General features: G+C 35.4%; 1 protein-coding gene across 1 annotated transcript; it reads right to left on the minus strand.

Moving 5' to 3' along the window:
• Nucleotides 1–2,947: 2,947 nt before the first annotated feature.
• On the minus strand, nucleotides 2,948–20,200 carry LOC129268910 (uncharacterized). Its single transcript, XM_064104464.1, has 9 exons — nucleotides 20,102–20,200; nucleotides 19,277–19,469; nucleotides 14,802–14,865; nucleotides 10,630–10,682; nucleotides 10,150–10,278; nucleotides 9,494–9,684; nucleotides 8,758–8,835; nucleotides 6,114–6,333; nucleotides 2,948–5,352 (listed from the first exon to the last, which is right to left on the minus strand). The coding sequence occupies exons 2-9, from the start codon at nucleotides 19,449–19,451 to the stop codon at nucleotides 5,306–5,308; spliced, it is 957 nt and encodes a 318-aa protein (XP_063960534.1). The 5' UTR covers nucleotides 19,452–19,469; nucleotides 20,102–20,200; the 3' UTR covers nucleotides 2,948–5,305.
• Between the last annotated feature and the right edge of the window lie 5,096 nt (nucleotides 20,201–25,296).

The following is a 25,296-nucleotide window of genomic DNA, read 5'->3' on the forward strand; positions in this document are numbered from 1 at the left end:
TATTCTAAATACAAATGCTATTTCTGCCATTTTACCAAACATAAAGAAAACAATGACGGCTTTGCGGAACGGTATTTAGATCTGGTTTGAAAACGTGGCGCTTTTATTTCTTTTCAACTTTCAAAGTGGGGTATTTTTTTTAGAGACAGTGTCTGTGTATTTGCATTGATTATAAAATAATCGTCACACTTTGTGTACCGACCCGTAGGTAAAACGTCTGGAATGGCATGTGCCAAAACGAAAGAACTGGAATCAATTATAAGAACTAATTATAAAGTTGGTTCAGATAGTTTTCCTTTCAGGGCTTAAATAAATTTGGTGACTTTCATTTTCATTTTAGGGTTGCACTATTGAGAATGTCGTCTATATAATATAGTTAAGATTCATTGAACAATTAAAAATTGTATTGGAGGTTATTCAAGTTTCAAGCTAGATTGATGAATTCAATTTGAAAATTTGATTTTTTTTCGATAAGGAATCATGAGGGAATCATCATCATCATCATCATATCATGTTAATCGGTATTATAATGACCATCTTCAACATCTACATCATCTTCATACTTTTCATCACAGACTAATCACAACTAGACAATGAGGGATACCAAAAAATATAGGTGGTCACCGTTCTCGTCTCTTCTTCTTTCATGTTCACCATTATCTTCGTCATCATCATCATCATAATCATCATCATCATCATCATCATCATCATCATCACCATCATCATCATCATCATCATCATCATCATCATCATCACCATCATCATCACCACCATCATCATCATCACCACCACCATCATCATCATCATCATCATCATAATCATCATCATCACCATCATCATCGTCATTATTTTAACAATTTCATGCGTTCTAGTGAGTTCCCTTTTTTCATTTCTGTTATTTGCATTGTTCTTTTTTACATAATTTGTCAATTTGTTTGACTTTGAATGAAAAAAATAATAATATCAAATCAGTCTGTCAATCAATCTTTATCATTTATCATAACTGAAAAAAGAGATATAAAAAGATGCATAAGCTGATGTCGTATCTGCTTAAATTCGTGTCACCTTCTTTTCCCTGCTTGGTCATCTTTTGTCACCCTCAATCATGTCAACATGGGACTGACATGGCGGAGCTACTCAGTCTCTGCCATGTCTGTCATAATCATCACAACTATCATCATCATCATCATCATCATCGTTGTCGTCGTCGCCATCGCCATAAGCAACATGATCATAATCTAACAGATCGCCAAGATAATGATCACCATCATCATTAGCAGTCACTCCCTTTAACGCACGCCACACCAATTTAATGACACCGTTCACAGTTTTCGCACATTCATAATACATATTCATTAGTTTTCAAGCCATTGAAAAAAAATCAGCACGTTTTTGTCATTCAACGCATTACTCTATAGGTAAACATGTCGTGAATATTTGATCAATAATCATAAATTCCAGACATGATCTATGCTATTGTATACCTGCGTATGTCATGCTCAAATCATTATCATAGCGTGGGAAAATAAATTATCAAACTAGTCACTTTTAATGAATTTCATTGGTACCTGGTCTCATTGTTAATGCTGATGCAATGTTAAAATTAATTGATATTTATAAAATCAGTATAAATTATTGGATTATAGGCTCGACATTCTCTATATATGCTACCTACTTATTTCAAAAGTGTTTTGCGTTATTTTGAGTCAAGTTATTTCAGCACTCAAGGGATAAGGTTGAATAGAGATTGGTGTAATGAGGCCGTTTTTTTTTCTTCAAATCTGATGTACTCCTTCGGAAACTCATCGACCAAGAGAAGCAAGTGAGTCAAAAAAAAAAAGCATTTGATGTGATATTTTGTTCACTGTTCATGCAGATAGTAGCGTAAAAATGGGACATATAATCATGGAAACTGGATGGAGCTATGATGTTAAACAATAAGGCCTAGAATATAATAATTACACAATTAATTGTTTGGGGCGACAGATATCCGCGATTGAAAACCCCCTCCCCATATCACAGTTCGTGTGTGTGCGTGTGTGAGTGAGAGTAAGGATGTGAGGGTGTGGGTGTGTGCGGGGGTGTGCGTGTAGAGGTGCATCAAATGGCTGAATACAAATCTAAATTTACTAAATCCATAATGTGAGAAATGCGAGATGATTTCGTGAGAGATATGAGGAAAAAATCCATAAATGTAAGAAGATGTAAATTCTTTATGGAAAATTTGAGCTATCGCCATGCGACACCCTCTCCCCGTAATATAAATTTCATGTTAATTTCATGCTAAAACTATTTCCTGGTTATGATTGTCCTGACTAAACAATCACTATGATCATAGAATTATGAGAAGCCAGCCCCCCCCCCCCCCTCCGCGGAACCCTGGTTCGGAGTGTTTCTGTTTTAGAGTACAGATGGCGCTAGTACTAGCATCCATGTTTTCTGATATTGAGTTCAACCCATTGAACAAGAACTGTCATTCAGTGGTTCAATTGTTAACCTGCTAATATGATTATCTTGATTTAATTTACATTTAAATCTTCTTTGTCTTACTGCTTATATGTACATATATATAGTGAAACAAATGAAAATGAGAAAATGATAGATGCGTAGCTTCACACAAGGTCCCTCAGAGCTTTCTGAATCAAAGGTTGAACAAATGCCTCCGCCCGGAATCGAACCCGGGTCCCTGGCTCTGAACGCCATTGCCTCTCAATATACCAGTTTCGTTTTCGTCTAACACCAGATAGGTGTTTGTACAACACCAATTAGTATTAAAACAGCATCGGTTTGATTCCAAACTGGTGTTGTTTCAATACATCTCTGGTGTGGACATATAGAGATTCCAGGCTGGTGCTAAATCAACACCGGAGTTTTTGAAGTGTACGATTATTTTGTCAAGTGAGTGCTGAAGACTTGTTTGCGTACGTTTGTAGTTGTATGTGTTTTTAAAAGTGCACTTTACTTTAATCTCACAACTTTATATATGTGGTTATATAAGGATACAATCAAACTAAAAGACACATTCAAGTTATGATAAACATTTAAGGAAAAGAGCCGAGACATTTTTTTTTCATACAAATATGTTGCATCAATAAAACTATTTTCACTGTGGAAATGTTAAATTAGCTGATGTAATATAATCATTGAGGGTTTGAATTCCAAGATTTACATTTAATTTTTAAACTTATCGTTCTCATCGACCTACTTATCCTACAATGAACATAAATGACGCGTTTGAGTAGAGAACTTGATGATGAAGTACATGTAGTACAAGTTGTCGCACCCTGCCCTACCCCCCCCCCCCATTAGCGATGGCCTATCTCATGTCTATAATAGAAGACTTTCTTTTTCGAGATTTGGTGAAACAGGTGAACATATCACATTTACTAGCCATATTGGTGCTTCTGCCATTGACCTAGGTCCATATACCTTGCCTTGCCCAAATATAAACTGTAGGTTTGTTATATATATATATACCATCAATTCACCACCACGTGATAAGTATAAGCTCTGTGTTTTTTCCCCAATCAGCGTACGATTCGTACCAGAGAGACGATACGCAGAGTGACCATTGTAAACAAAGAGTACACATAGCATCAACATAGTACATAATAAGAATGAGGCCGAGTATGCCCCCGTGGTAATTTACATGTCATATAGGCATATAATCTGAAAGTATATTTTGCATAGAGTGAACGTGACAACGATTTGTTAAAGGTCAAGTCCACCCCAGAAAAATGTTGATTTGAATCAATAGAGAAAAATCAAATAAGCCTAATCATGATAATGCTTAAAATTTGATCAAAATTGGATGTAAAATAAGAAAGTTATGACATTTTAAAGTTTTATTTAATTTTCACAAAACAGTTATATGCACAACTTAGTGGCATGCAAATGAGAGAGTCGATGATGTCCCTCACTCACTATTTCTTTTGTATTTTATATTGTTTGAATTATACAATATTTCAATTTTTACGGATTTGACAAAAAGGACCAACTTGATTGAATCATAAATTGTTAAAACAATGGTAATATCACATGTTCAGGGAGGAATAAAACTTTGTTTCACATGACAATGAGGAGAAAATTAGAATATTTCATATTTAATGTAATAAAATACAAAAGAAATAGTGAGTGACTGATGTCATCAGTCCCCTGATTTGCATACCGACCTGGATGTGAATATAATTTTTTTGTGAAATTAAGCGAAACTTTAAAATATCAAAACTTTCTTATTTTACATCCGATTTTGATGAAATTTTCAGTGTTATTATTATTTTTTCACTCAAATTAATTTTCTGGTGGGGTCGACTTGCCCTTTAAGTAACACCTGAACCATTCCAAGGATGCTGAGTTCAAACCCATTGTTTCTTTACTTGTTAGTAGTATTTCACGTTTTACAGAATCACATCGGTTTGGGAGAAGTCAAGAAGAGCCATCCCAATTCTGAACAAATGTGGACTGACTTATGATCCCTGTGGTACCCCCATAGGCGAAGGAAGCGGGGGGGGGGGGGGGGACCTGTCCCCCCTAAATTGTTTGTTGGGAACCTTTTTTTTTTTTGCTTGTCAATTTTGTTTCCTGCGTCCCCCCTAAATTCAGTTGGACCCCCATAAAAGTTTTGTGGTCCCCCCTAAAATTTAGGTTGATAACCTATTTCTTTTTTTTGCTTGTCCAATTTTTTACCAGTGTCCCATCCAAAATTTCAGGTGGACCCCCCTACATTTTTTACCTTCCGCCGCCAATGGGTACCCCCATATATAATTGGACACATATGTATTTAATGCCTTGTATATGATTCGAAGGGTAAATCATGTAAATAGAGGAAAGATCCAGCGCATTAACAAGTCTGCAGTAAATCATTAACTTAAAAAAAGAGTATTTATCCCTGTTGCGAATGAGTCGTGCTCAAAAGACTAAATTTATTACTATTATTATTATATTTATTAATACATCATTATCGTCATCATCATTATTTATTTATTATCACTATTATCATTATTCTTATCTCAAAGCGATCCGTCGAGGTTGAGTGTGCACTATGGAAACCGTGCTAAGATCTAAATAAACACTTTTAATTTTTGAAACAATGAAAGGTCCTTTTATGAACCACCCTTTAACCCCTCCCCCTCACTCCCTCTTTCTATCATATAATGATAAAGAAAGTCATTATGAAGGTAACTGAATGATGAATCCTTTATGTCGATCATCATAATGATGTTGCTGGTTTTTCCTGAATAAGATAACTTTCACCCAAAGAGCCCGGGTCACGTGAGAGTGTGTCGACCAATCAGCATGAAACATTTCAATAGCCCAGACATATTTCTTCGTAAGTTTGACCGGGGATATGACCTGTTTACACAAAGAAAAGCAAATTTTGAGATTGTCATCTATATGCACATGCAAGTCCTGCATGCACATGATGGCACATGCACAACTGATGAAATTTCCGAACCAAATCGCTCGTATCATAGTATAAAAATTACAAAAATAAAATTATGATTAAGCTGACTTCTGACTTTCGGTTACCCTTTTTGAAACACCCTGTATTTCCCAAATGTTTGTTTGTCATTGACTGTCATTGCTAGGTATCCCGCAATTCAAATTCATAATTGCTTATGGAAGGTCCAATCTGTAAGATTATTTTAAGAATTTATTTAATTATTTGTCATTCCTAGTCAGACCAAATAAAAAAAAAAGAATAAATCGGAGGAATACATATCGGAGCAATACACTGATTTGACAATCTCTCTCTCTTAAAAAAAAAATACATTGCGATTAGGGACCGATCCAAAGTTGGATACAAGTTTTCGATCTAATAAATCTACAATTCAATCTTATTCGATTGAAACTTTGATCCAATTTTGGATTGGTCCCTGACCACATTTTATGAGATTGACTTTCACTCTATACGGAATAAGGCATATCTGGGTCCCGTTGCAGAAAGAGTTGCAATCAATCGCAACTCTAAACAATCGCAACTCTAAAAATCATGCGCAACTTGATTATCAACCAATCAACAGTGCGCATTTGGGACTTGCGATTGATTTTTTGACTTGCGTTTAAACGCAACTCTTTCTGCAACAGACCCCTGAGGATGAAAATCAACACACCGTGTCTCTCGTGAACCGCTTCGCAGATTTCATTGTAGCGCCCTCTGTCGACAAGCCGCTGGTAAGCATCGTTCCACCAATTCACCAGATCACGGCTGGTGTGTCTCGTCATCATGGATGAACCACCGGCCTCGCAGTTATTCTCGAAACCGGGATACGGTGATATGCGTTTCAACGAGGTGGTGAATTGAGCAAGGGCTGTGCCGAACGCAACGTCAATCTAAGACCAAAACAAGACACAGACACACTATTGACAGCAATGACGAATTTTTGAATGTGTAAAGGCCACCAAACATCTTACGATTGGTCCGCGTCTGCGACCCGATTTTGGAATAAAACGGAATGGAAATTTTGGTTAATATTGGTATATGGAATATCTTTCTTTTAACGTTCTAAATCATCATACGAATTCCTGTGTTCAAATTTGTGACTATGCAATATCATCCTTATAAGAATAAAAATGAACTTAATATCTATTCGTAATGACGTCATAGCAATCGAAGATTGGCTACGATTTGAAATCAATTTGGGCTTAACTACAAAATAAAGGCTTGTACTCATCCAAATTTGTTATATATCACTATTATTATCAATAATAAAAAATTGTTATATTAGTATTCTTACAGATGGATGTTCCGAGTGTTTTTTTTTTACTCTCTCCTATTTACTGTTATGTCCCCCCCCCCCCCCTCTTCTCTTTCTCCCTCACTCTCTATTTTTCTATTCCTCCACTCTGAACTTATGCAATGCAAAAACGAAAGCTATAGAAGAATTTGGAACATGTGTGCAATAAAATTAAATAGCTAAAATGTGCAATGCATGAGACACATTTATTGAAATGGTCTTAACTTCACGTGTAACTTGATTTAATTTCCACTTAGTTTACTGCTCATTTAAAATGTCTAGTAGGTCTAATTTTCACCTCGTTCGTCTACTTTTAATTAGGGACTTTTCACAATTGCCACGGGGACGGATTCTGCAACCTAGAAAATGTATTGAAAATGCAAGTCAAATTGACAATGGACAGCCATGACAGCTGGAGGGTTTGGGCCGGGACAGAAGATCTTCTTAAGATTCGGACCGGACGAAATATTGCAGATAAGTCGTTTGTCCATAGTCCAGGACCACACTGCTACTCTGATTCATCGATTTTCGACAAAGACTACTTTGTCATAATAAAAGTAAAAATTAGAAAAGATTGGTTATGCCTATCTGGCAATGGCTGTTTCACCAAATGGTTAGTAAAAAAACTGGTTGTAGACGAGAATAGAAATGATCAAATCAATATCAGCTCCTGGCACTTTGCATCGAAACTCTCTTATTCCTCGTGTTTTTCTTGCTGGTCGAAAAAGCATAGATTTCTATAATATAGACGGCGAAACAATGCATATTTGTTATTCGGGATGAGGCCAAACAGAAAACAGGCAAGTGTCGAGTAATCGGCAATATACAAGCCAGCGCTCCATCAGTGTTTTTGTATCATATGTGCCACACGAGTAAACATTTTCTTTTAGAGACGTGCGTCCAAGTTGGAGTTTGAAAAGGTTCATAATGATAAGGATGCAATGAGAGGGACTATAAATGTTTACTACCATTAGATATGCAATATATCTGACAAGAAAGCGGTATGTTGACCAGCTAATTTCGAAAAATGAATCGACAATATTGATCAAAAACATCTCAATGGAAGATGTTACATTGGCTTCCTGTTCATTCTCGTATTTCTTTCAAATTATTATTTTTTTGCATATGAATGATTCAATGAGATAGCTCCATCATATTTAACCGAACTATTAACTTTACATCAGACTACTCGTACTCTAAGATCAAGCACAAAGCAGCTGTTTGCTATTCCTCCCATTGTTACCAAAACATATGGTGAGCGCTCATTTGCACATGCCTATTCTGTCTAGTGCAATGCACTTCCTAATTATATGAGAAATATACATGATTTAGATACGTTTAAGACTTCCCTAAAAAAGTATCTGTTTAACTTGTAATGAATTCAGTGCCCAACACTCTTTACTTACTTTCTAATTTCTTTCCTTAATTTCATCCAAGTGCATATGGATATGCGTTGCTATGTGTTATGCGCTATAAAAGAACTGAATATTGTTATTATTATTTGTTTGTTTGTTTTATTTCCGAAATGATATCATAAAAAAAATACAATATAGCATACACAATAACTTACAAAACAATAATATGACGCGGTTGGATAGCCCATTTCATAATATTTATACATAAACAATTATACAACAAAAAGTTCAAAACATATTCATTACATAAAAAACAGTTTAAAACTCCAATCAATCATCTGAAAACATAATGATTACATGAAATACATTTTCAAACTTTAATTCATCATCTAAAACGGTAAAATAATCCTTATTCTTCCGCCATTCAAATAGTTCCAAAGACTAAATGATATTTTTTACCTATTTTGGACAGAGGAAGTTCAGTGATTGCCCTTCCGGGAATCAGTGTTAGATGGCGAATCATAATTATGCGTAAACTTTAATCAATCAGCTATATCATATTAAAGATTCTGGAAATTGGTTGGGTCGGAAGAATAACATTTTCCTCCCTGATGTACTTAGGCTCATTATACTACCAAATGTATAAACATGAATGTAATACGGACCTGGTCGTTGAGGATGGCGTCTATCATGTGATCTGCTGATTGGTAATGAAATATCTGGTTTGTGCCAAGCATTGAACCCTGTGCATAGTCAAACGATAGACAGTTCCAATGTGAATGAATATAGGCCGTACATTAGTCAATAAAAGCTCGAGGAGCGAGTCTGATTTGCATAAGGCATACAGATCAGTATTATGAAGAGTTTGTTTTAATGAATGATGAACCTTAAATAGTTTTGATAAAGCATAAACGACACTCCTTTGAATATGAGCCATCGGGGAATATTAGTCTAGAATTTTTTCTATGAATATCAATATTTGTGGTCAGTTACGGATTCAGTATTTGAAATGAAGGAGGTACACGTTCCTTTAAAGAAAGTCTCACCTTTAGGCTTTAAAGAGATGAAAGGTCTTCCTCGTTTACTACGAGCATGGGTGACATAATAGCTTTGTTGGCCGAGGTCTTTCTTCATAACAGCAACTTCTTTGCAAACTCACTGACAAAAGACCGTTATGGCAAGAGTTATCACTATTTATGCTTGACCTTTAATTCACAATTAATGTTGACTTATGTATATGTCTAATATATTGAATACACCGGATATTTCTTTCGTTTGTCATCTTTGTTATGTGACCTGGAAAATATTGTTTATTTGTTATATTTGCATAATGCGAATAAAGACGAAATTATATTGAATGAGTTTCTCTTAACAAAATGAAACACACAGATTCTGCATTACCGCGATGTTTGTGTAACGAGCGAGGCAAAACTCGTCTGCACTCCAACCGTCTAGAAATCCAACCTTCCGATTGGTCAAATCATTATACGTCACTGTGCTGTCAGTTTTGGCGAAGAGGGCGACTGTATTCCCTTTCTTGTAAGGCACTGTGAAGTAATACGTCAGAAGGCGATCGAAGGATTGCACCCATCCTGAGATCAGAATCAGATAAACAAATTAAAATAATCCTTTTTTGACCAGCGAGTATTGCCTAGCAAAGAACACAGGTTCCATTAATCATGTTAATTTCTGCTGGTTCCAAGCTCACTCCACAGTTGTGCTCATAAGTTTGTAAGCCCCGTCACAAAATGCACCCCTTCATGCCAGGCGTTGAATGGACACTATAATGTTCGGCGAGCCCAGGGAAATAAATTTTAGCACATGACTTCACACATTTAAAAATCTTAAACATGGCAGAACTTGATCACTTTCAACATATTCATTTTCTAGTTGGGTTCTCTAACTTTTGAACATCACTGTATATATATATATATATACATATATATGAATATATACATATACAACATTTTTATTTTTATGCTCTTAGTCAGTCAAATAGAATGAAATGGAAAGCATATTATTATTAATTTCTCAGAAAGAACGGAGATGGTAATCACCTGTGCACGCGTCGTACCATCCACCCATTAGCCCTTGACCTCCACGCGGGCGCTCACCGGCTTGGCTATCCCAACAATTCTCGTAGATGTCATTAACCAGTTTACAATTTTTGTTGGCTATCGAGCACACTGAAATATTAAAGAAAATGAAATAAAATACAGTTAATTGTATTTCAATTGTACTTAATCGGCATCAAGCCGTGTCGGCATTGTATAGATTTTACTTTTACTATCATTATTATATAGTTCTCGTTGTTTTTGATGTAGTAATTAATACGATGAATATCATCACTGCTCTTTACCATGTTTTCTAGCCCTCGCAGTTGTAATTACTATTATATTTCCTTCGTAGGCCAGATGTATTCTGTGTTAGTGAAAAAAAAATCGTAGTCAGTTTCTCTTGCAATTGAAAAATGTAATTGTGAGATTTATTGTCTAAGTCAATTTTTAAAGGTTTCAACTTTCAACCAAATATCTCACCTGCATCAATTATGTCTGGTCCGAATCCCTTGATGGTGTATGTTCTTTCATCTCTGTTACCATAGAAACAAAACACAGTGATTTGAATAGCAGCACAATAAAAAAGTATAAGACGTCGAAGAGTGCAGAGCGTAGATATGTAACTTTCTGCAATATAAATATTTTTTAAACAATGGATCATCATGCTCACCAATTTCATAAAACCTCCAGCCATAATCATTTTTATTGTCATCATTGTAGTCATCATCATCATCATCACCATCATAATCATCAACATCTTCATCATCATCATCATCGACACCATCGACACCACCGTCACTACCATAACCACCATCACCATCATCATCATCATCATCATCACCATCATCATCATCATCATCATCATCGTCATCTTCATCATCACCATCATCATCACCACCATCAACATCATCACCATATTCACCATTATCATCATCATCACAATTATAATCACCATCATCATCGTAATGGCGTCTCCCCTATCATCATCATTACCATCATCACTATCATAATCACCGTCATCGTCATCACCACCGCCGGCTCGGTGTAAAAATGGCAGAGGTAGAAATGGCAAAGGTAAAAATGGCAGAGGTAAAAATGGCAAAGGTAAAAATGGCAAAGGTAAAAATGGAAGAGGTAAAAATGGCAAAGGTAAAATGGCAGTGGTAAAAATGGCAAAGGTAAAAATGACAGAGGTAAAAATGGCAAAGGTAAAGATGGCACAGGAAAAAATGGCATAGGTAATAATGGCAAAGGTAAAAATGATAGAGGTATAAATGGTCAGTTTTAAACCCCCATGCCAAAAAACCCAAAAGCCCCTCCATGTACAGTAGATTAAATATGAAAGGTTCTGAGAAGAAATTTGGAATTATAATGTTTGACTAATGGAAAGGGTAACATTTTCAAATGATGCTGTAGATCTTCTGCACCAAATCGATAACACTTGAGTTGGTATTTCTTATTTTTTCCTGGACTTACATGCACGGTCTTCTCATGTCAAATCGCTCTTCTAATATTCAAATTTGAAGCACACTTTGGATCCCAAGTATTATACTTCATTCATTACAGGGGAAATTCACACTGACATAAAGATTATTGTAGAAATAGCAGAAAATAATTAAAATGATACTGGTGGGGGTTTTAGGGAATCCATCAAAGATTTAAAAAGCTGTTAGAATTTTACATTTTGACGGTGACGTCATTTGCGAGCAGTTTTTCCCGCATATGGTGTAATAAAAATATCAATGAAATGTCAATTTAAAAAAAAAATGAAAATGGCTTTTATTGTAACATACAAATCATTTCACATCCGCACCTGAAAGATTTTTTTTTAGCAATCATGAACCACTGATTAAAATATTGAAAAGTATACATTTTGGTGCATTAAATACGGGGCAGCTGCTAGTATATATGACGTCACAGATCATAAAAACTCAAACTTCTAATAACTATCTTAATCTTTGATGGGCTTGCCGCAAACTTTCACCAATATATTTTTCTGCTAGTTTTACAGTAAACCATTTGTCAGGGTGAATTTCCCCTTCAAAACAGGTCGATAGAATGGTACCTAAGAAACACCTAAAAATTAAAATCCCTGATTCGCTACACATTTCAAAATTAATGCGGTAACCGTTACCATAGAAACTAGGTTAGGAACCTGACATCCACTTGGACTAGGTGCAATGAGGTATTGCTCTGAAAAACTGAACACTAGTTGCTATTATTATATCATTTACATTAAACTATATACGTATCATATCAATTTCTAGTCGGATCCATTATGATGTTGAAATATGAAAAATTGCTTTTATTGCAGAACGTTTTGTTATGTTTATGTTATCCAAGTTATGCCAGTGGTTCAAAGAAATCCCGAAATTGTCTATTTCAGTGTGTTAATGGTGCAAACCAATAAAATTCATAATTAAACAAATAATTATCATCATCATCACCATCATCATCACAATTATAATCACCATTATCATCACCATCATCACTACCATAACCACCACCACCATCATCATCATCATCATCGTCGTAGTCATCAGCCTCATCACCATCAACACCATTATCAATATCATCACCATCATCATCATCACCATCATCATACATCATCATCATCATCATCATCATCAATTCAATTTTTTTCAATTCAATTATTTTTCTCAGTATAAAAACAATATAAATAGTAAAAACATGAAATAAATCAGACATCGACATAAATAAAGTATTATACTGAACGGGTAGCAGCCAAAAAGAAGTTAACCTTATGTACGGCCGACCCAAATAAAATAATACATTATTTGAACAATTAAAGTAGAAAAGGGGAAAGAATTACCTAACTAACCCAAACAAACAATCAGAATAATAATTACATAAAAAATGAATAAGTAGTGATGATTTGGTATTTACAATTTCTCCTAAAAACATTAAGAGAGCAACTATCCTTAAGTTCCTTTGATAAAGTATTCCAAATTAATGGTCCCCTATAAAAAATTGAGTTTTGAAATAATTTTGTTCTTACTTTAGGTATATGAAAATCATTATTGCCCCTGGTTGTATAATTATGTACATTACGATTTAAAACAAAATAATTACATATTGACTGAGGTAAAATATATTTATAACACTTATACATAAAAATTGCAGTCTCATAATTGTAAAAGTCATAAAATTTCAAAATCCTCTGAGACTTAAAATTTGGTTCTGTATGAGCATAAAAAGACGAATGGTTAACAATTCTTATCTCACGTTTTTGAAGTTTAAAAATTCTATCCAGGTGTGAATAAGAAGCACTGCCCCAGGCAAGAATACCGTAATTAAAAAAAGGTGCAACAAGTGCGTGATAAATATTTCGTAAAACAGTAATTGCAAAATTTCGTAATCTGTACAAAATGCCTATGATTTTGGAAATTCTATTACAAATCAAATCAATATGAGGAACCCATAGCAATTTACTATCAATTATAATACCAAGAAATTTGACTTGCGATGCCTTTGCTACATTAAAATTTGCTAATTGCACCTGCAGATTGTCAATGCATACTTTTTTATTTGTAAAAAACATATACTGTGTTTTAGAAATATTTACAGATAATTTATTAATGGTCAACCAAGAAATCACCTTTTTTAATTCATTATTAAATTGCACTTGCAGAACATCAATATTATCATGTGACATAAAAATATTTGTATCGTCGGCAAATAAAACATATTTCAATTTCGGAGATACATTGCACAGATCATTTATATACAAAGTAAATAAAAGGGGACCAAGGATAGAACATTGGGGTACTCCACACCTTAAGTCCTTATTATTAGATTGTTGACTATTTAAAGTTACGAATTGTTGTCTATGACTTAAATAATTGATTAAAAGATCCAAAATCTTTCCCCTTATTCCATATTTGAATAATTTTTTCATGAGTATTCTATGATCAAGTGTGTCAAACGCTTTCTGTAAATCCAAAAATAAGCCAATTGATACACCTTTCATTTCAATAACACTAGTAATACTTTGAATAAAATCAAGTAATGCTGATGATGTGGAATACCCCACCCGAAATCCATGTTGGTTCGGACTAATAATATTGCACTCATTGATAAAATTCAGTAATCTAACAAATATACATTTCTCAAAAATCTTTGAAAAAACAGGTAAAATGGAAATTGGGCGATAGTTTGTAAGAATTTCAGGACAACCACCTTTAAAAATGGGAATAACCCGACCAATTTTCATTTGTGTCGGAAAAATCCCTGACTCAAGGCAAGCATTAAATATTGCACACAAAGGTTGACACAAAAAATAAATACTTTTTTATCACTCTCATATCAATACCATCATGGCCTACATTTGACTTGTTTTTTATTTTTTTTTACAATTTCAATAATTTCACCTATGGTTATTGGATTACAATACATTGACTTGTCATTACCCTTAATATGAGTGGTGACATCTTGACTATGTGAGCTTGTAAAACTAGCTAACAACAACATCATCATCACCATCTAACAACTACATCATCATCACCATCATCATGTCCCTCGGCATCATATCGAGAGATAAAATTTGGACAATGTCCCGTATCTCTGCCAAGGGCAGCCGAACACCACCATTATCATCACATATAACATGTATACTGATTTTATACACTTACAAATATTCGAGAACATTATCGTAGTGGCCGATAGCAAACAACCAGACTCTATCGTCATTGATACCTGATGATGTGAAGAAAAGGCGAGACACATAGTTTTTACGCGAATTAAGTGAATGAAAGGAAAAAAGGTGTCTTTAAAGGAGAATAAAACCCTTGGAACCAGATATATCCTTTTCATTTCATTTTTCATATCGTATATTTCCATTTCCAGCATTTACAATTTGTTCCATTTTTATATACAGATATAAGCAATAAAACATATAGCAAAATTCGACGTACAAAAGATAAAGTTTATTCACGTTATAGTTTATTCACATAAAAGCGGAAAATAAAGAAAACGGATCAATGAAAGTTTGAGGACGATTGAACGAATAATAACAAAGTCATGAACATTTGAATATTTAATTCACTAATTTTGAGTCCTGGGTAATATACACGTTGGAGATTAAAGGAGAATGAAACCCTTGAAACCAGCTGAATCTATATCAAAGATAAAAATCAAAGAAACATATTGTTGAAAGTTTGAGGAAGATTGAATGAATAATAAGAAAGTTATGAGCATTTGAATATTGAGATCACTAATGCCATGTAGATCCTCCCATTGGCAATGCGACCAAGATCTGTGATGTCACACACGTACAACTCCCTCATTACTTTAGTACTTATTTCACTTATATTCTCACTTTTATAGAGTCTATCACAAGGTGAGGTGTTCTCTTTATGAGAGGACAAGTACAGAGGTTTCAAAACATTATATCATTGATGAATCGTTTGTCATATGATTAGAATGAGCAAAAAGAGATGTTTTGGGGTATATTTTTAGTGTCCAAAAGGGGAGAGTTGTTCATCTGTGACATCATAGATCTTGGTCGCATTGCCAATGGGAGGATCTCCATAGCATTAGTGATCTCAACATTCAAATGCTCATAACTCTTCTATTGCTAGTCATATTTTACTCAAACTTTTGTTGATCTTATTCTTTGATTTTTCTGCTTTCACTAAAGCTAACTTGCTCCAAGAGTTTAATTCTCCTTTAATTGTACGCTAACCTTGATTTTCATGATTAATTGAACATTGTAGTCAATGCAATCGATTGTAAAGACATTCTTCTACCATGATTGCTAAGCCTTGTGTAACTGGCAAAATGTGCCGCCACTACACACGCCCAATATAATGTTAATCCGCCATTTTGAATTTGTTTGTGAGCTGTTCAACTTGCCCTTCATCCTTTTCACATTTTGTCACGTGGAATAGACCTAGGACGTGCATGCTTCGCTTTTTACTTTTTTTATACAAAAAATGTTTCCTTATATGGCATGCTTACTTTTATGTACTGTTTACATTTCATTTTTAAAAGTATCTCTTGTGTTTACACAACTGCATTCTGCAGTTGGTTGAACATTACGAAATATATTTATTTTGAATTGTAGTTTTAGGTGCGGAGCAATTGGAGCACAAAACTTTGTCCCAGAAAGAAGTCGTGCGATCTGCGATGATTGTTTATTTTCTTCTCTTTTTTTTTCCTTTATCATTTTTTTCTTGATTTTCTTTTCTCATATTTTCCTCTTTTTTTGGTTTTTAGATAATTCCTATCTTCACAAACACGAGTCCGTATTGTTTCCATCAAACACGCAGGTGTAAGCAGAAAACAAACGCACTGCAAAAACTCTGGTGTTGATTTAACACCAGCCCGGAATCTATACATATATGTCCACACCAGAGAAGTGTTAAACAACACGAGTTTCGTTTTGGTCTAACACCAGATAGGTGTTTATACAACACCAATTAGTATTAAAACAGCATCGGTTTGATTCCAAACTGGTGTTGTTTCAATACATCTCTGGTGTGGACATAATATAGATTCCGGTCTGGTGTTAAATCAACACCGGAGTTTTTGCAGTGCGGGCTTCTTATTTGCAAATGTTAAAGAGAGGTATCCCATGCTGAAAAATTGTATCCCGACAAAATAATAGATGAAAGCACTGAGCACAGTGATGAAAAATTCATCAAAATGTGATAACAGATAACGGAATTATTGTATTTTAAAGTTAGGCAATACTGTATCTGCGTCTCAAGAATATTCAGTAGGTGGGCTGGGGATATTTTCCCCCACTTTCCTTTTTCTTATGTTATTACAAGAATTTTTTAATATGTTATATTCATATTGCATGTGTGTGTGGTATGTCTCCCTTGTAATAAATAATTTACAACAATGATAATGTTAAACATTAAATAAGTTGCCAATCTATCTTTTTTCATTCTTGGTGAAGAAATGGGTACCCAGAAGGGTGCCAATGTCTAGCACAAGAGTCTTAGAACTGTTGTTGGAATGCTTCTTAAGGATTGGAGAAAGACATAATATTGCGAGCGGGCATGCGAAGATCTGATGACCTGCATAATGATGTAATGTAAGGCGCCTAGAAAAAAAACGTATAAAGCGTTAAATGTATGTGTCATTATTGGTGAACAAAATTGTTAGTGTTTTGTTTGTCTCAGTTTACTTTATCTGTTCAAATAATATTATTTTCAACAAGGAGTACCCCTTTAGAAACACTTTATATGAGTAATTTGTGTTTATATAAACGCAACAATACGCAATAATGCGCACGACCATCGTATGTCCAGCAAGTGTCTTTAACGTCGAACGCACAAGGAAATTCAGGATTCTGCCTAATAATAATATGTACCAATGGCCTGCACCAAGCGGGACTCAAATACGAAATGTTCTATGGTAAATCCTGATGATAACTAGCAGTCATATAAAAGAAGTACTGCTTGATGTTGCCAGGAGAACGTGACGTTAGTGTCGCAGAAATTCGATTAGAGTTGATTGCAGACTACGATGTACTTGCGTGCAAAGACACGTACGAAGGGCTATATTACGTTCCCGCTATGGCCCCGTGCGGCTTGTCAAATGCATTTGTTTGTTATTTTTTTGTTATTCTTTTAATTATTTTTTGCTTTTATTATCATATTGTATTTTGTTTTATTTTACCAATATTGTATGTTTTTTTATGATTTATGTCATATGATTTTGTCATGACCATGTTTGATTCTATACTGTACTTGTGTGTGTGTGTGTGTGGACCTCTACGGAAAACAGCATTTGCTTATAGGTTGTTCCTTCCCACGAGTGGTAAATAAAAAAAAATACAAAAATGGTAAAAAAGGCTGTTTTCGGCACGCTATACGGACTCTGTACAGAGATATGACTGCGGCAAAAGTGACCAAGACGCCTCTTGTCGTTATACTTATTTAAAACAAGCTGCTATAACAAGTAACAAGTTGATAATTATCAAGGGCTGCATCATGCAGGACGGGATGATCGCCCCCTATTTGTATGTTGTGAAAGAGAATAATAAATTATGGAATTAACAGAGATAAAAATAAATAATAATAGTATCGAGAAAAGAGATTTTGGCAATTTATCTTTGAAGGAATTAACGCTACAAGGTTATCACGACTCTAAAGTATACACAGGTCAAAATGTAAAAAAAGGAATAAAATATATTTAAATTATTACGTTTCATCTTTTTTTAAATAAATAACAACTGACCATTTCAAGAGTGAAAATGCGTTTTATATAGGTTAAAAATATAGTAAAACTTGAATGCCAGTTTTCACATTGCGACATTAAATTCTCTTAATAAAACTTTTGTAAACTCCCATCTTTCGGGTTGAATATTTGAATTACCACGAAATCACCTCAAAATATTTATAAAAATAGTGCACAGATTTTAGAAAGAGGATGTGTTGGAAAGGAATGAACTGAAATATATTGATATACAAACACACCATCACCCCCCCCCCCACACACACACACACACACACCCCTATACACTTAGGCCTACTCCGAGTAAAACATCTGTACAGGGGGAATTGTTCTGGTGCGAGGCGTAATTACGTTCGTGGAATATGTTGCATGAATAGGGAACTTAGATCCGATGAAATGGGGGAAAGGGGACATGTTTTAGGAATAAAACCCTTAAAGTTTAACGGAGAGGGTAATGATTTGTTTTAGGATTCAATCTTCACATTTTAAGTAACGCTACATGTTAATATAAACGAAATTGATTTAATCGTGATAATACATAAGCTTATAAACGCAATAGCTTGAGATGTTTTGTTTTTCCAAAGAAATATTCTGAGGATATTCAACCCAGTAAATAAGATCGCACTGATCAATCTTGTAAGTCTGAAAAATGCTTGTAACCAGCAGGATTTGAACCTCTCATCTACTGATTACCGGTCAGCGACTCTACCACCTTGGCATCACTCGTTCATGACACAGTCACGATGAAATAAGAACAAAGCCCTCAGTCCCTCTCTTTTTCTGACTTGCAATATTATATTTCTTCGAGTAAAACATCGGCAAAATATATATTTTCAGGTAAAGAAGTAATTACGTCCGTGGAACATTTTGCATGATTAGGGCGTTTAGAACGGATGAAATGAGGTGAAATGGGACCCACCTGTATTTGACGGCTGAGTGTAGATGTTTATCGGCTGTTGGGCATCGGTCGTGTTGGTCCTCCCTCCTCCGCTTTGAGAGTTTAGGCTGACGATCCCGATAACCAAAGCGACAATGCTCACGACAAGCAAACAACAGACCAGAATCACAGTTAAAAGGTTCTTATCCTGGGCCATGATTGCCAACCTTAAAGACTTAATAGAAGACAGATTCTGGATTACAAGATTGGGGCGTATCGCGCCAGGTTGTTTTGAAAACCAGTAAACGCAGGTAGGTATTAAATGGAGGTGGGAGAGTGGCGGATCAAGCGTTATTCACAAATACAGGGGCATTCGAAGAGGCCTGGGAAGTTCCATGTCACGTGCTCCAACGCCAATTGCTCCGATGGAAAATCATCACGTTAAGCCAAACAGAAAATTTAATCCCCACAACTATATAAACCATAATCCTTAATCCTTACATTATTCTGAACCAATATGTTACAATCCTAACATTCCTAGCATGTCAATGATATACTTATTACATGACATTCAATAAAACTGACATGGCCGATTTCGAGTTAAGGTCGGAGCAAATGTCGCAGGGAAATATCGCGTGTCACCGCCTGTAAACCTGGTCTATTTTGCATTGCAAGGGGGAAAAATTGCAAGAACTGACGTAATTTAGGAAAACGGACAAGAACATTAAATTTAAAAAGGACAAAGAAAAATATGAGGGGCTATTACTACATAATCAAAATAATCACATTAATTGTGAAATACTGTATAGATTTTAAAAAGAGAAATAGTGCTAATACAAGCCAAAAAAAAAAGGTTTATCCCTTTACCTGAAACAGGGGCACGGTGCCCTTTTTCACGATAAACCAGAAGCGGATCACTTCAAAGAGGGGGTCCAAGCCCCAGCTCACCAACGCTGTGTCTGGAAGCTACCTGAACAAAAAAATATCTTTTCACGTTTATCATCTATTTTATTGTTAGAAATCATATTCATATATCTTTCTACTGTCAGGCATACAGCAATTCAAACTCCTATCATTGTATTGTCACCAACTTTCCAGGTCAGTAACTTCATATTTGTAGATGATATACAAATGCTCTGCATTCAAGTCTACCCTGTTTATTCCCCGGTGCTAAAGAACAAGAAATATTGATATTATGCGTATTGATCACATGCACTACCTGCTATTATAAGTTATATTCTACAGCACATTGTGAACGCTATTGACGCGTATGCGGTTTATCAAATAGATGGATAGAGTTTTTAATTGTTATACACCCCCCGATATCTAGAATCAAGAGGTAAGCTATTCCAGAGTTTGATTGATACACATGCAGCTGCGAGATCACTTCTAACTTTTGTTTTGAAGGATGGGATTTGGGAATGAAAGAATGACTTGAACTGCACAAAGTGCGACCAAGATTATTAGTTTATTCAGTAACGTAGCCAAAGCTTTAAAAAGTGGTTTGTGATTGCATGGAATGGGTCACCAGGAAGGTATGCATGAGTTGCAGTTGCTGTTCACAGTATAGTATGTATGAAAATAAAGGGAATCTGGATAGAGAGGGCTAATTTTCAAATATTTCATTGAAATGATATACTTGCATTACCAGAATATGAAAGAGCGACCCATCATTTTCTTGATACCCGAGCTTACCTGACCACATGAAATGAGGTCCGACGTCCGTCATGGACCTGTCCACGGAGGATTATCTATTGTTACTGGGGGTGCTGTGACAATGCTCTCTTTCTCTCTCTCTCTCTCTCTCTCTGAGTATTGTATACATTCATATGACAATTATTTTGATACTATATTTTACCGTTGTGTTACTCATTAAAGAGGTAATGGGAACAAAGACAGACCCCCCTCCTACTGATGATATGACTTTAAATGGTTCTAAAATTGACACTTCCCTTCATGCAAATTCATTTAATTCATTTTTCACAAATATCGGACCCGAACTTGCAAGCAAAATTAATAGCCCTAATGCGCGGTTCACCGACTATCTCCACGAATCAAATCCACACTCTATATTTCTTAACCCTACGGACCCCACTGAAATTATCAACATTACACGGTCTCTTAACAGTTCAAAATCACATGGACATGATATAATTAGTATGTCTCTTTTAAAAGAAATAATCCACCCACTTGCTAATCATCTTAGTAACATTTTTAATAAATCATTATCACAAGGAGTTTTTCCCGACTTATTCAAAATTGCCAAAGTCAATCCAATTTTCAAAAAAGACAATCCCCATGAAATTCGTAATTATCGCCCCATTTCTCTTCTCCCAACTATATCAAAAATCTTAGAAAAAATAGTATATAATAGACTTTATAAATTCATTATCAAACACAATCTGCTAAATTCTAATCAATATGGCTTTAGGAAGAATTACTCAACAAACTTGGCATTAATTCAAATCTATGACAAAATTACCAACGCCATTGCTAACAAAGAACATGTCATTGGGATATTTTGTGACCTTAGTAAGGCATTCGATACACTTAATCACGACATTCTACTCTCAAAACTCAACTATTATGGCGTACGGGGTCAATCCCTTCTTTGGTTTAAAGATTACTTAAGAAATCGAAAACAATACGTCTCATTTAATGGTCACGACTCTGATTCACTTTTAGTTCATTGTGGTGTCCCTCAAGGCTCCATCTTAGGCCCACTATTATTTTTAATATATGTAAATGACATTATTAATACATCATCCATTTTATCTTTTGTATTATTCGCTGACGACACAAATATTTTTTTTCTCATAAAAATCTCACTTCCTTATACAATATTTTAAATCATGAAATAAATAAAGTATCACAGTGGTTCAAAGCTAACAAATTATCTCTGAACACACAAAAAACTCATTACATATATTTTCAACATCATTCTCATAATTCTAACACTCAAATTCACTTACAGATTGACGGCAAGTCATTAGAACGTAAAACGCACTCTAGATTTTTAGGGGTCATCATAGATGAAGCTTTATCTTGGAATGGGCATCTGCACCATATTACAATGTGTATTTCAAGAAGCATTGGAATTATTTCTAAGTTAAAATTTATCTTGCCTCTTAAAACTTTATTCCTATTGTATAATTCCTTAGTACTCCCGTACATAACCTATTGTAACGTTGTTTGGGCTAATTGTGGCTCTACAAAGCTGACTTCTATTTTTAGATTACAAAAGAGAATTATTCGCATTTGTACAGGGTCGCATTACCTGGCTCACACTGACCCTTTATTTTTCAAACAGAAAACACTGAAAGTTGCCGACTTGTACACTCTTCAAGTAGCTATCATTATGTTTAAGTATATCAATAATCTACTCCCATCGTCTTTTAATGACATGTTTAAGTTCAATAGTTCTGTCCATACCTACCCAACTCGTACATCTGGAAACTTTCATCTCACAAACCCCAGACTGTTAATTACCTCTAAATCAATTCGACATCATGGTCCAGACATTTGGAATAATCTTGCAAACAATATTAAATCTTGTTCTACTTTATACTCATTAAAATCAACTCTTAAAAAAATATAATTCTATCTTATTCATCCGACACTTCAAATTGATTCTCATTAACAACCAAAAACTATGAATTAAAAATAATAACAATAATTATACTGCTATTTACAGCACCCGCACCTGCACCTGCATCGCACCCACTTGTTCAGCAATTACCGATCTTAGTCACGAACCCTTTTTATGAGGCCGCCATCAACTACAAGCTTAACCGCTCACGATGGCGGTCTCCTGCGTTCATTTGTTTATGCTGCTTTTTATTATCATCCTAATGTGAAGTATATGCCCAAATCATTTTTTTCTATTTTATGTAATGTGAAGTATATACCCAAACCATTTTTTTTTCTAATTATTATGTTTATGTTGTAAACATTATGGATTGTTTTATACATTGCAAACAATGTAAATAATTTTTGATAATGTATTGTGAACGCAGAAATAAAATAAAACAAACAAACAAACAAACAAACAAACAAACTTTGTAGCATGATCATTGTTGTCACGTTCGACTATATTGCTTATTCTCTGCTTATGTAACATTGAAGTTCTCACAATATATGCAACTCTACCTCCTCAGGCTTGACTATCTGATAATAAAATAACGTTGTTTATTTAAATACATTAACACTTCATATTGACTGGATATTATAATTGCACATAGAAACAAACACTCTTTATTATTAAGTTCTTTGTTTTAATAAGTAATGCATCTAAACATTTATTGCCATTTTATCTGATTTTATTTTTGTATAGTTTGTAAACCCCGACTAGTGAAGAGAGCTTCATAACAGAAACTAGTTTTTCTTTTAGTCATCCTCAGGCACTATAGTCGGTGGTAATTTATTCCTCTTGTATATATTCTTATTGTCTTTTGCCTGGAAATAAAATAAATAAAATAAATAAATAAAGACTCCACACCCCCAGTAACAATATAATAATCCTCCATGGACAGGTCCATGACATCCGTGACATCATGGGAGCGTTTCGTCACATGGCTTGTCGGATATTTTATCCGACAGTTACCATAGTGACAGTGCTTCTCAGCCAATCAAAGTCACTCACGTGAAGTTATCAGATCTGATAGCATGTCAGACTACAGATGTTGATGAAACGCACCCTAGAATGACTGAATTGAAATAATACATCTCGAAGACAAACAATACAGATAGGAGAAGCAAACTATATAGCATCTCTCAAAATCCCGGGAGCAACTGTCATTACCAAATGGACATCATGCTCGAACATGAATTTTCAAATAGACGCCAAATTTTGCTTCGATGTCAGAGTGACCTTAAGTATTTTTCGCATTAAGGTGAAATACAATCCGTTTACATGCGCAATAAGCTGGTGAAGATACAACTTTTCCTTATATGGCAATTGTGATACCATTTTCGCTGTACGCGCTTACATTTTGCCCAATTGGGAAAAGCAACCCTTTGTACCTGCTTTTGTAAAGTCCCAGTAACATATAAACACTGATCAATCAAGGATCTACACGGCAAATCCCGGATCATCATGGCATTATCTCAGGAGGTCTGGGTAGTTTAACCACCCGGATGGAGTGTCGATGAGTGTGGATATAACTGTACACGGCATCTTCACGGACAAATCCAGCAGTAAAAGGCGTCTACAAGGACAATTAGAACAGCAGTCCAAGGATGACGCCGGGTGTTTTTGACTCCCCCAAACCGGCGTTAGTCTCACCATAATAGGTCCATGGTCTCACGGACGTTCATGGACCACCAATGATGCCCGCGGCGTCTACACGGACCTCTCCGAGGATCACCCCGGATCTTTTCCAAGATAGTCAAGCGTATATACGTGGCAGGGGTTTAATTGTGCATGGTGTCTCCTAGTAAGGGCAGTACCCAAACAGGGAGAAAATCGTGGAATCGCCCAAAGGGGTCGGATCCACCATTGGATGGTGTGAGTTTCTGTTGATATGAACATTCAAACATGGGTGCATGTTTCAGTCAGACTTGAGTAGCAGGGGCGGATCCAGGATTTCCAAGGGCGGGGGAACATTTGACAAGCCCCCCCCCCCCAAAAAAAAAGGGGTCGTCACTTATGTATAAACGACATATTGCCATTAAAAATATATGCCTTGTATCTTTCAGGGGGGGGGGGCACACTTGTGCAAGAATGGCATATTTACATTATAACATTTGATTACTGCTCTCAAGGGGGGGGGGGGGGGCCAGATGTGCCACCCTCCCCGGATCCGCCACTGCATTAGTTCCAGATGTTATACAATAGGTGTATTATTTCAAGCATCGCGATTGGCCAATACGCGTCACATGACATTCAACTTTTCTTGTGCGTTGCACGGCAGTGCAAAAGTTGCGCAACGAAAATTGACATTGCACGCTCAAGCAGACCAGTGCGGTAGAAGTCCCGGGAGAATTCCAACAAACTGTATTATACAACTCCCAAGAATGTTCTGTAATCTGATTGGTCCAAATCGGATAACATGATATTCAGC

Source organism: Lytechinus pictus, chromosome 9, assembly GCF_037042905.1.
Source record: "Lytechinus pictus isolate F3 Inbred chromosome 9, Lp3.0, whole genome shotgun sequence".
Lineage (NCBI taxonomy): Eukaryota > Metazoa > Echinodermata > Echinoidea > Temnopleuroida > Toxopneustidae > Lytechinus > Lytechinus pictus.